The 12,882-nt window shown below is 46.5% G+C and overlaps 1 protein-coding gene across 2 annotated transcripts; it reads left to right on the forward strand.

The window, feature by feature from the left end:
• LOC115337804 (inositol 1,4,5-trisphosphate receptor-interacting protein-like 1) lies at positions 1–1,802 on the forward strand. 2 transcript variants are annotated; one of them, XM_030006222.1, is made up of 3 exons: positions 1–317; positions 405–416; positions 453–1,802. In XM_030006222.1, the coding sequence occupies exons 1-3, from the start codon at positions 264–266 to the stop codon at positions 1,800–1,802; spliced, it is 1,416 nt and encodes a 471-aa protein (XP_029862082.1). In that variant the 5' UTR covers positions 1–263. The 2 variants fall into 2 exon arrangements, with proteins under 2 accessions (XP_029862082.1, XP_029862072.1); XM_030006212.1 differs by having other exon boundaries at positions 1–1,802.
• The last annotated feature ends 11,080 nt before the right edge of the window (positions 1,803–12,882 follow it).

Here is a 12,882-nt window from a genome sequence, read left to right on the forward strand (position 1 = left end):
GGGGGGAGGCTGGGCTGGACGAGGGCCCCCGGGGGGGTGGGTTCTCAGCCTGCATCGAGGGCCCAGCTGCTCGCGGGAACACCTTGGGCAGGGCACGGTGCCGCCGCCACCGGGGCTGGGCGCAGGCCTTGCTGCCTCCCGGCTGCCTCGCCCCCTCTCCTACCTGCCCCCAGCTCCCTGCGGCTCCCGCCCCTGCTCCCCCCGGCGCCAGCTCCCTCCCTCCCAGCCCCACTGAACCCCTTCTCTCCCTCCTCCTGCAGGCCATGGCTGTCATACAATTCTTCACCCTGCTTGTGCAAAGCATCCTCTGGAACGCTCAGATGGTCGGTGATGAGCTGGATGAGGCCACACGCGAGCGCATGCAGCAGCGCAAGGAGTATCTGAGCCGGGTGATGACTCGGCTGCTGCAGGAGCTGGAGCAGGGGACGCAGCAGCTGGCGCAGAGGACCCAGGAGCAGAGCGGCTTTGCCTGGGGAGCCCTGCTCTTTGCTGCCTTGCGGCAGTGGCAGTTCTGGGCCGTTGCTGGAGTCCTGCTCCTGCTCTTCGCGCTCTGCTGTCGGCTCAGGAAAAGGAGCCATGAGGTGGACAGCAGCAGTGACGAGGAGAGCTCCAGCAGTGACAGGGAGCAGGTGGAAGAGGAGGCGGAAGAAGATGATGACAGTGACAGTGACAATGATCTGGGAAGGTTATTTGCGGAGCACATACAGTGGCCAGTTCAGAACCTAGCCAGGGACTGTCAGGTGGTAAAGGACCTCATTGACAACTTCATCCTTGTCTTCAGACAGCTCTTGTCAAATAGTTTCTTCCCAGTGCTGGAACCTGCCATCGGGCTGGGCAGCGCGTTCGAAGGTTGGAGTCCCCGCGAGGAAGACATCATCTACCGCCTGCTCGTGCCCCTGAAGCCCCCCCGTGGGCACGCCTTCCACCTGGAGCTGGGCAACAGGGGGGAGACGCCAGCATGGTACTCCTACGTCCGCGTGGAGCTGGAGTGCACCTGCATGAGAGAGCAGCTGGCACAAGAGATGCTGTGCTTCCTGCACCACCCTGTGGAGGAGCTTAGGAGGAATCAGGGTCCCAGCCTCCTACACACCCTCTGCACTGGCTCCTACCTAGATGTGCAGAAAACTGCCCGCTGGTTCTATCAACTGGTGCAAGCAGCCTGGGTGTTTTTGCCTCAATCATCCACATGGCGTCTAACCATGCTGCCCTCTATCCGCTTCTGCAAATTCCGGGTGACAGAAGGCAACAACAAAACCCACGTTATTGAGATGATGTTTGGGGTGCAGCAAGGCAATTCGGACATCTTTGTGAGCAGCCAGAATACAGAGGCCCTCTTCACCCCAAGCACGACGTGGCCAGAGAGCTACGCTGTGGCAGAGGCGAAGTTCTTCAGGCATATGGCCGGGCAGGTCCCGCATGACAGCTTCCACCTCAGATGCCTGCAGGCCTACGCCCGCATCCTGGTGGGCATAGGCTTTTCCACCTATACCTTGAAGACAGTTGTGATGCACCTCCTGAACACCATACCCCTGTCAGGCTGGCGCAGGAGGCATTTCGTGCTGCGGATGGAGGATATCATGCAATACCTGCTCTGCTGCCTGGAGGAGAAACGCCTCGACCACTTCTTCTTAGGCAACGAGAGGGTGCCTGAGGAGATAAACTTGCCCCCAGACTTCCAAACGGCCGAACCACTCAACCTCTTCCAGCACCTGGTGCACGATCCAGACGCCCACGCCGAGGCAATGCGTGAGTATACGGATCTGCGACGACGGCTCACGAGACTGCTGGTCTCCAGCCGCTGAAAGAGATCTTCACGCACAGAGCTGTGTTTGCGGGACTCACAGCTGATGGCAGACTACCACCTCATACCAGACTACCACCTCATACCACAGGGAAAAAGAGGGAAGAATGCGGGACACAGAAAGTAAAGGGAAATCCCTGTACAGCAGCCCTCTGTCAAGAGTGTCAGCGTGCTCCTCTAGGCAGCCTCCCCAGCGCGGCAGATAGTGGTGACTACGGCGGCTACAAAGCCGACGTCCATCCTCCTTTCCCCTCACAGTCGCAGCCATGGTGGCGATTTCACATGGGCGCAGAAATTCTTCCTGGCAGCTCCAGCTGTGCAGGGACCAAGCGAAAGGCAGCGCTGATGTGCCTCTGTGTGTTCACTGCAGTCTGGATGGAGAAAGCACCCATGCCAGACACTTCCTGAGGAGCTGGTGCTGCGGAACTGAGCACGCCGGACACGGAGAACACGCTCCTCAATTGGCAGTGGGAATCGCTGCCGCAGGATTCTGCCAGAGCAAAAGCACATGCTGCGGAGTGGGACCCGATGCAGCCGAAGGGGCCATTGCAAGGAGCCTTGCGACAGAGATGCCTGTGACCACGCGGACAGCGACCGCCCTCCCTCTCTGAGAGAGTCCATTCCCTCCGGGAGATCCACCGTGCGCAAAGATGTCAATAAATCTCTTGTTTGGACAAAGGCTGTGTCCGTGAGTGTCCGTGCATCTCTGGGTCGGGGAATGCGGGCATAGGGTGCTGACAGCTCAGCTGCCACGGCGTCGGGGAGTGTCTTGCAGAAGAGCTGGTGCAGTGGGCTCTGGTCTCAGTGATTCACTGGGCTTTGGCTTCCCAGGTGCTGTGGGGTAATGCCAGCAGGCAGCCTGGCATCATCACGCAGCTACTCAATGCCTTGCCCGCAGTGGCACGGTGGAGAGAATCTGGAGGGTAAAAGTGGGAAAGCTTGCGGGTTGAGAGAGGACAGTTCAGTAAGTAAAGCACGAGCTACACGCCCAGGCAAAGCAACGTAAAGAATTCATTCACTCCTGCCCTGGTCTGCCGACCAGACCCGCCTTTTTGGGAGGACTTCTGCCTCCCTGGGGCTCGGGTTGAAGGCGTTACCAGGAAACTTCCGAGCCTTGTACGGCCCTCATTATTAGCCGCTCTTGCTTTTTCATGTGGGTACCAACGAAGTCAAAAGAGACTTCAGGGCCTCGGGGAGATTGGTAGAGGGATCAGGAGCACAGGTAGTATTCTCCTCTGTCCTCCCAGCTGTAGGGAATGACATCGAAACACACAGGCGGACGCAGCGTATCGGCACCTGGCTCCGAGGCTAGCGTCACTGCCAGAATTGGGGGTTCTTCAACCATGGGATGGTCTACGCGACACCAGGCCTGCTGGGGCCTGACGAGATTCACCGTTCTCAATGGGGGAAAAGTATTTTTGCTCATGAGTGAGTGGGGCTGACTGAAGGAGCTTTAAACTAGGTTTGAAGGGGGGGAGGGGTAAAATCAGGCTTATTACTGATAAGCTAACGATGGCCTGACAATGTTGGAGGAACGGTGCGTGGAGCTTTCGCTCTGCTCCACGATGTGCCGAGGACACTGGAGCGCGTTTGAAATGTTTGTAGGCTCAAGCGCGCGGTGCGAGGAAGAGACAGGAGGAGCTAGAGGCCTTGGCTCGGTCCCAGAGCAACGACATCACTGGCCTAAGGACACTTGTTGGGAAGAGTCCTGTGGCCGGAGTGCAGTGACGGACCCTTCCAGGCTCTTCAGGAGAGAGAGGCAGGGCAGGCGAGGCGGAGGGGCAGTGCTGTATGTAAAGGAGGGGTTGGACTGTACAGCGCTTGCAGCTGGGGACAATGTGGTCGAGAGCCTCTGCGTAAAGATTAGGGGAAAAGCTAATAAAGCGGATGTCCTTGCCGGAGTCTACTATGGAGCACCCAGCCAGGACGAGGACGCCAATGTATGAATCTATCAGGAATCACGGGAAATCTCTGGATCAGTCGCCCTGTGTCGTCCTTATGGGCGGCTTCAGCTTCCCAGCTGTGAACTGGGGCTGTCACAGAGCAGACACGAACAGGCCCAGGAAATTCCTGAAGCCCACGTTGAAGACAACTCTTTGATACGGGTACTACGGGAGCCGACTAGGAAGGGTGCCCTCCTAGACCTGTTGTTCGTACACAGAGAGGGTCTTGCGGGTGAAGTGATGATTGGTGGCTGTCTTGGCCACAGTGATCAGAAAATGGTCGAGTTTACAATCTTTGGTGATATGGGAAACCCTGTCCGCAGAGCTACTCCCCTGGATTCTGGGAGAGCAGACTTCAGGCTGCTCAAGGAGCTAGTTAGCAAGGTCCCCTGGGAATCTGCTTTCGAGGGTATCGTTGCCCATAAATGCCGGTCAATTTTTAAGAGCCATTTCTTAAGGGCACAGGAGCGGGCAATTGCAATGTGTCGCAAGTCAAGCAAGAGGGGCAGAAGGGTGGCTTGGCTGACCAGGAGTCTCCTTTGAGAACTTAGGCAGCTGATGGCAATGCATGGGGTCTGGAAAGGGATATTGGTGGTCTTGATTGATGGGAATTCACTCAGTAATTACCATCACGGGCAAAACAGACTTGACCTGGGTAAATTAATGTAATTGATTGCCAGCCAAACCCTATTAGGGTAATGAGAAATAAAACCAAATTTTAAAACACCTTCCTCCTGCCCCTCCCTTCTTCCCAGTCACAGTTTCACCCCCGAATTCTCTCCCTCCTTCTCCTGCAGCGGCGCAGGGTGACGGGGAATTGGGGTTGGGTTCAGTTCATCGCATGTTGTCTCTGGCGCTCCTTCCTTCTCAGGGGCAGGAGTCGTCACTCTTCCCCTGCTCCAGCGTGGGGTCCCTTCTACGGGAGACAGTCCTCCATGAATGTCTCCAGCGTGGGTCCTTCCCATGGGCTGCAGTTCTCCACGAACTGCTCCAGCGTGGGTTCCTTCCACGGGGTGCAGTCCTTCAGGCACAGACTGCTCCAGTGTGGGTCCCCCGTGGGGTCACAGCCTCCTTCGGGCACCCACCTGCTCCAGCGTGGGGTCCTCCATGGGCTGCAGGTGGATATCCTCTCCACCATGGACCACCACAGGCTGCAGGGGAATCTCTGCTCCAGCGCCTGGAGCACCTCCTCCCCCTCCTTCTCCTCTGGCCTTGGTGTCTGCAGGGTTGTTTCCTTCACATGTTCTTATTCCTCTCTGCCACCTGCTGTTGCACAGCAGTTTTCCCCCCCCTAGAACTAGTTCAGCTGTGAACTGGGGCTGCTGATACCGAAAAAGCTGGTCGAAGAAACTCTCTGAGACTCGATTTTGGGGTTTTAGAAAGCAGGCATTCTTTATTGCAGCACTGGCTGCACGCGGGATCGCTCCACCTATCATGCACCCCGTCAGGCCTAATTGTGCAGGTTAAGTACATGTTCTACATACATATTCACTAGATTTCTGAGAAATGTTATACATATTCATTAGTTTTCCGGGAAACTATTAGCATATGCAAATGTCCTTTACGCAGGTGCAGTGAAGGTCTCTGGTGGTCTTCAGGAGTCCTCTGGTGGTCTTGTTACCAAAAAGCTCGGAATGAAGAACTTATCAACACCAATTTAGTGTAGATAAGCAGACACTTCTTTATTGACGTCCGGGTGCGCGGGCAAGTCCTCTCACAAACCACGCACACCTGTCACCAAAACAATACACCTTATATTAAGACTTATTGATGCATATTCATTAGATTTCCAAGAAAAGTTATACATATTCATTAAACTTCCGGGAAATCATTAGCATATGTAAATGTCCTTTACGCAGGCGCAGTGAAGGTCTCTCCGAGGCGTGGTAAGTCTTGGAGGCGGGTAGCTTTTGACCAGGAGGTGTGTTTTGGTATTATAATGAAGCAAAGTTCGTCTAGACTTTATGATTTCTTCATCGATGTTACGGCAACAGGTGCAATCCGTCCTTTTTGACAGTAGCTATGTGGTTATCTCTAACGGCTCTAGCCGGGGACCTTCCAGGAGCCTTGTACCGCACATTCTATCCTTGGGGATCGGCCGCTGCGTTCCAAACAGGCCGTTGTCAGGTAACGTACTGACAACTCTTACACCACCCCGTTGTCAGGTATTTCTTTATCTTGTTCTCTAAGTTCTAAATGTTCCTACTAGATGATTTTAGCCAATTTCTCCAGCCTTGATACGGGGCTATACAGGGGATTTCACAGCAGACACTGGTTGGTGGTTAAATATATAAAATACAACATACATATGATTTTGCTAAAATGTTAAAACTAAATATGATTAATTCTAACTAATAACAAATCAAAGACAAATCAGTAACATTTCCCCCCTTTGAAAGTGTTGAAAATTATTTCAATACTTTCACATCATCTATCTAACATGTATTTATTATTATTCTGAGAGTCAATATTTGTTTCGGCATATACTGGTGGTGGACTATATTCTGGTGGAACAATTGGAACTTCTCTCATGATCATGCGATTTATTACAATTCTGTTGATAAATTGGTTTTTTTTTAGACAAGCATATAGTAGCATGATCATCAAAAAGACAATTAGTAACAGAAACAAAGTTTTGATTATAGACCGTAACCAAGAGTTCAGATTTCATCTCCATCTACTAAAAATTTTTCTTAAGTAATCTTTTGACATATCTTTTCAAACAGTTTCAGTTAATTTGAGATCATTTTTGAATCTTCTACACAAGCAGCCATATTTTAAGGCTGCAGCTAAAAGAGGAATTCTTTCGATTGCTGGGTCTTTAGTACTACAATAATAAAATTTTTTCACATCTCCACCAAGATACTAAATTTTCTTTTTTTTTCATAATGAACTGCCTCTGTCGTCTACTGATGGCTAGGTTGTATTTAGTCACTGGCCTTTGTTTGCAATAGGTGGTTTTGTTTCTATGTTCCAGGGTAGTTAAATTTATAGTTAAAATTCTTCAAGGAATAGATTTTCTCACTGTTCTTGGTATCGGCAAACAAGCAATAATTTGGGTAACATTTTGCAAGCTGGCAAATCTCTTAATTAACCTTAACATCAAATTTGTTTTGGACATTTTTTTTTCAGGAATGTTAATCAATTGTTCTGTTTCTACTCGTCTTTTGTTTCTAATCATTAAATCAGTCCGGGTTTCCACCATCATTATCTGCCGAACTAATATAAAAAGAACAAGCACAAACAGATATGAAAAATTAGACATGTTTCAGAGTCAGTTTTAAAGTCTTTGGATCCCGGCTAATAATTTTTCATGGAGTAGGTGTCTTCTTCACTTGAATGTAGTGTATCCAAACATCCGATTCTGCAATTTTAATAGCCGTGAAGGTGGTTAACAGTATCTGGAAGGGTCCTTTCCAACGTTCCTGCAGGGGTTCGGAAGTCCACGTTTTCACATAGACATAGTCTCCTGGTTGTAAGTCATGCACCGGAACTTCCAGGGATAATGGTCTATTTCACACCACTGCTCTCCGAATTACAGTCAAAGTTTTTCCTAAGGAAAGCAAATAGTTATATACATCTTGTTTTCTTTTTACATGCATGTTCGGGTTTGGTTCTGGAGATTCATAAGGTTTCCCATACAATAATTCATAAGGACTGACTGAGGTTCTACTCTTTGGCTGTACTCTGATTCGTAATGATGTCAATGGAAGTGCTTGAGGCTATTTTAAATTAGTCTCTTGACAAATTTTGCTTATTTGCCTTTTTAAGGTTTGATTCATTCTTTCTACTTTCCCACTGGATTGTGGCCTCCATGGGGTATGCAAATCCCATGTGATACCTAAAATTTTGCTAACATTTTGGACTACTTCTGCAACAAAGTGTGGACTTCTGTCAGAAAAAATTCCAATAGGAATGCCAAACCTTGGAATTATTTCTCGTAGTAACCATTTTACTACTTCCTTTGCTTGTGTGGAACGACAGGGAAAAGCTTCTGGCCATCCTGTAAAAGTATCAGCCTCCACCAGGATGTACCGATACCCATTCTGCTTAGGTAGTTCTGAAAAATCTATTTGCCAATAATCTCCAGGCTCTGTACCAGATTTTATTCGACCTATTTGAACCTTTTTTCTTGATTATTGTATTATTTTTCAAACATATTTCACATTTTGCAGTTATTATTTTAGCTATTCCTAACATTCTGAGCGATACTACTTGTTTTTTGTAAGGAGGTTACTAAGGCCTCTGCTCCCCAGTGACACTCCTGATGCTTTGTTTGAATTATTTCTCTCATCAAAAAGGGTGGAACTACTACCTGTCCTTTAGGTGTTACCCACCATCCGGCTAGGTTTTTCTTAGCATTTAATAATTGACCTAGCTTATCATCCTCCTCTGAGTATTTTGGTTCTTCCCTAGGGAGAGTTACTGTTTTGGAGGGAATTAATGCCATTTACAATGCTCGTTCCTTTGCTACCTTTCTTGCCGTTCGGTCGGCTAAATTATTTCCAGCAATTTCTTTTGTGTTTCCATTTTGATGTGCTTTACAGTGCATGATTGTTACTTAATCTGGTTTCTGAACCGCTTGTAATAATTGTAAAATTTCATCTTGGTGTTTAATATTTGATCCCTGGGAGGACAATAATCCTCTTTCTTTCCACAATGCTGCATGGACATGTACCACTCCAAAAGCATACTTTGAATCTGTCCAAATATTTACTTTCTTCTCCTCGCTTAGTTCTAAAGCTTGAATTAAAGCAGTAAGTTCTGCTTTCTGAGCTGAGGTGGTACTTGGCAATGTTTTTGCTTCTATAACTGTGGTATCTGTTGTTGCCACATATCCAGCGTATCGAACTCCTTGCTCTACAAAGCTGCTACCATCTGTATACAGTTCCCAGTCCGGTCGCTCCAATGGTACATCCTTCAAATCTTCACGACTGGAATAAACATAATAGCAGCCAGGCAATCATGTTCCAATTGTCCTTCTTCCTGTATGGAACTTAAAAACACAGCTGGATTTGCCAGGTTAGTTGCTTTTAAAATTACATCATCTTGTTAAGTTAATATTACTTGGTACTTTATTATTCTGCTCGGAGATAGCCAGTGTCCCCCCTTTTGTTCTAGAACAGTTTTCACCATGTGTGGGACATAGACTGTTATTGTTTTTCCCAAAGTCAATTTCCGAGCTTCTTGTATGATCATCACTGTTGCAGCCACTGCTCTAAGACAATTTGGCCACCCTTTACTCACTGTGTCCAGTTGTTTGGAGAAGTACCCGACTGGTCGTTTCCAGCTCCCCATCTTCTGGGTTAACACACCAAGAGCCAGGTGTTGTCTTTCATGAACGAACAGCTGTATGCAGGTAGATCTTTCTTCTGTAGCAATCAATATGTCATCCACATAATGTAGAGGTAAATGTTCAGGCCTTGGTTTGTCCTGTTTCCAGATTTCAAGCTCTTTTGCCAGCTGGTTTCCAAAAATTGTCGGGCTATTTTTAAATCCTTGGGGTAGTCTTGTCCATGTCAGCTGCATCTTTCGCCCACTTTGTGGATTTTCCCATTCGAAAGCAAATAACTTTCTGCTTTCCTTCTCCAAGGGTATGCAAAAGAAAGCATCCTTTAAATCAAGCACTGTAAACCAGTGATGAGTCTTCTTTAACGCTGTTAGCAATGTATAAGGATTTGCAACCACAGGATATATGTCTTTGGCTATTTGATTCACTGCTCTCAAATCTTGCACTAACCTGTATTCTCCCGAGGGTTTTCTAACTGGTAAAATAGGAGTATTATATTCAGATTCACATTCCTCCAAAATTTTATACTTCAAAAATTTGTCAATCAATTTCTTTAACTCCTGCCTGACCTCTGGTTTAATTGGGTATTGTTTAATTTTTACTGTTCCTGCATCTTTTTCTAGATCTATCTTTACAGGTGCTGTTAATTTTGATTTACCAGGAATATCTGTTTCCGACACTGTAGGGATCACTGCAAAATCCACTTCTGGTGGAATTTCCTGCTCCTCCACTTTTTCTTGTATCATTAAAATTTCTCCTGTTTTTGACTCAGGTATCTTCAAAAAGAGTTCTCCTTCCTCAAAAACAATTTGTGCATTTAATTTAGATAACAAATCCCTTCCTAACAAGGGTATCGGGCATTCTGGTACATACAAAAATTCATGTGTAATTATTTTATTTCCAAATTTCAAATCCAGAGGTTGCAGGAATGGTCTGTTTTCTTCTTTCCCTGTTGCTCCTACTATGTTTGCTGGTTTTGTTCCAATTTTTCCTTTACAAGTATTTAATACCGAAAATGTCGTTCCTGTATCCACTAGAAATTTAACTTCTTTTTCTCCCAGCTTAATTATAACCAGAGGCTTAGCAGGGTTCCCCTCCGGTCCTCTTCATTCATTCAAAACCATCATTCTGGCTACCTCTTTCCGAATATTTCCTCCTGAACACTGCACATTTTTAGGACAATCTTTTCTCCAATGTCCTTCCTCCCGACACAAAGCACACTGATTCACTCCTAAGGGGGTGTTAAAATTCCGATTGCTAAAATTCATAAATCCTCTCCGTCCACTGCCACCTCGTCCTCTTCCTCTACCTCGTCCTCTGTCTGCTGTTCCTGTCATTAAGGCCAATAATCTATTTTCTCTAATTTTCCTTTCCTCTTTTTCCCTGTTATTATATATTTTCCATGTTGCCTCTAACATTTTATTCAAGCTTCTTGAATCCTCTCCCTCCAGCTTCTGAAGTTTCTTTCTTATGTCTGGTGCCGACTATCCCATAAAAATCAAAGCCAACTGTATCTGAGCCGCCTCTGTTTCTACTCTTAAATCAGTATATTTTCTGGCAGCTTCCTTCAATCTTTCCAGAAACGCTGAGGGAGATTCATTCTTATCTTGCCTCACCTCATATAATTTAGACCAATTCAAAGACAGCATGTTTAACTCCATATAAAATCTATTTCTGATACCAACTCAGCCTTTCTCTATGTTCCACGTTATTTGGATCCCACTGCGGATCCCCAGACAGAAAATTCTGCTCTAATGTTCCACCTATTGTCCCACTCAATACTGCCACTTCTGCCTGTGCTTTGCCAGTTTTTAGTACCATCTGCTTTTCTGTATCATCCAACAAATGATCCAAGATCACCTGTAAATCACTCCAGTCTGGATTCTGCGTTCTAATTATAGTATCCACTACTCTGCCAACTCTCTCAAGATTTTCTCTATATATTCCAGCTGCCTGCTTCCAAGCCATCAAGTCCACAACCAAAAAGGGCACCTTTACATACACTGGTCCATCGTTACCAACTCCCTGCCGCAAGGGAGCTATTGTTTGTGCCTGCTGTCGGGTCCTTCGAGAAATGGGGGTGTGAATCACAACTTCAGATGGTCCTTCCCCTGCATCCTCTATTCCACTGCTTTCTGGTTCTTCTATTTGTTCCCTATGCTCTCGCCCCCAATTCCTTCCTTTCCTGGGAGGGGATATATCTAACTCTGGCCTTTCATCCTCTTTGGGGGCAATATCACATGCCAGACAACATTTCTTCTCTTTCTTATTGTCAGAAGTTATAGCCATCATCATATTGTCTCTACTAACTAGCTTGCACTCATTCTGCCAATCTTGTCTCTGCCTTAAGTAAGAGAATAAATTCACATAAGGTACTTCACTCCATTTCCCTTCTCTTCTACAAAACAACATTAACTGCAGAATGGTGTTATAATTCAGTGTCCCATTCACGGGCCACCTTTCCTGATCCTCCAATGTATACAGAGGCCACCAATGATTACAATATTCAATCATTTGATTTTTACGTAAATCATCATGCAATTCACCTCAATGTGCCAACAAACATCCCAACGGAGATGTTTTCGGTATCTTTCCATCAGTGGACAAATTTCCCATATTCTTACTCTTAAATAATTTGGCAAATGCCATTATGTTTATACCCAATACCAAATATCTATTAAATATATAACAAATATCAAAAATCAATAATCAATTATCAGATGTTGAATACCAAATATCAAATGCCAAGTATCAAATACTAAGTTTCAAATACCAAATACATATATCAAACACCAAATATTAAATAAATACAAATAACAATTGTTGCCAGGTAATGGAGTCCACCTACTTGCCCAGGGCACAGACAAAGCCAACTTCCCTAAGCAAGAGTCATAACCAATATCCCCTGGCAAAATTATTAACCAGCAAATATATTCACTCTTTATAACTTCCAACCTCAATAACAGACACTACAATCGTTGCCAAGACTCACTTCATACTCAATTGCACATCCCACACTTACAACACTCACGATACTTCTAAGTACACAATATATCTCACTTCTCCCCACCCATTTTTTTTTCTTTTTCTTTTTTTTTTTTTTTTTTAGAATCTGGGACTCAAACCCAAAATTTCCAAAATGCTTTTGAAGCTGGGACTCTAACCCAGAATCCTCAAAAGTTGTGGGACTCCTTCCCACTCCCAAATTGTCCAACCCAGCAATAGCTTTCGCTTATGTCTTACGGGCAGACGCCTAGGCTTCCACTTCCTTCAGGATCCTTTTGTCCAACCTTGCGCAGCTTTCGCCACGTCTGACAGGCAGACGATACCGGTGGGACTCTAACCCACTCGGGGGGACTCCAACCCCAAACAATACCGGTGGGACTCTAACCCACTATCCTTAATATTTAAAAGAAGTGTCTTACCAAAATCCAGGGGACGTCGCAAAGAGCCTTATGGATCGGGGATCGATGGGTATCCCCGAGAAATCCTCGGTGCCAGCAGGAACCGATCGGTCCCCGACTCCTCCGGTCTCTCTCAGCGAGGTCCCATCTGGGTCACCAAAAACTGTTACCGAAAAGCTCGGAATGAAGAACTTATCAACTCCAATTTAGTGTAGATAAGCAGACGCTTCTTTATTGACGGCCGGGTGCGCGGGCGAGTCCTCTCACAAACCACGCACACCTGTCACCAAAACAAAACACCTTATATTAAGACTTATTGATGCATATTCATTAGATTTCCAAGAAAAGTTATACATATTCATTAAACTTCCGGGAAATCATTAGCATATGTAAATGTCCTTTACGCAGGCGCAGTGAAGGTCTCTCCGAGGCGTGGTAAGTCTT

The sequence above is a fragment of the Aquila chrysaetos genome, chromosome 2 (genome assembly GCF_900496995.4).
Source record: "Aquila chrysaetos chrysaetos chromosome 2, bAquChr1.4, whole genome shotgun sequence".
NCBI lineage: Eukaryota > Metazoa > Chordata > Aves > Accipitriformes > Accipitridae > Aquila > Aquila chrysaetos.

What these genes read in the sequence shown, in the direction of transcription:
- LOC115337804 (XM_030006212.1), top strand. Translation starts at nt 264, where the DNA reads ATGGCTGTCATACAATTCTTCACCCTGCTTGTGCAAAGCATCCTCTGG.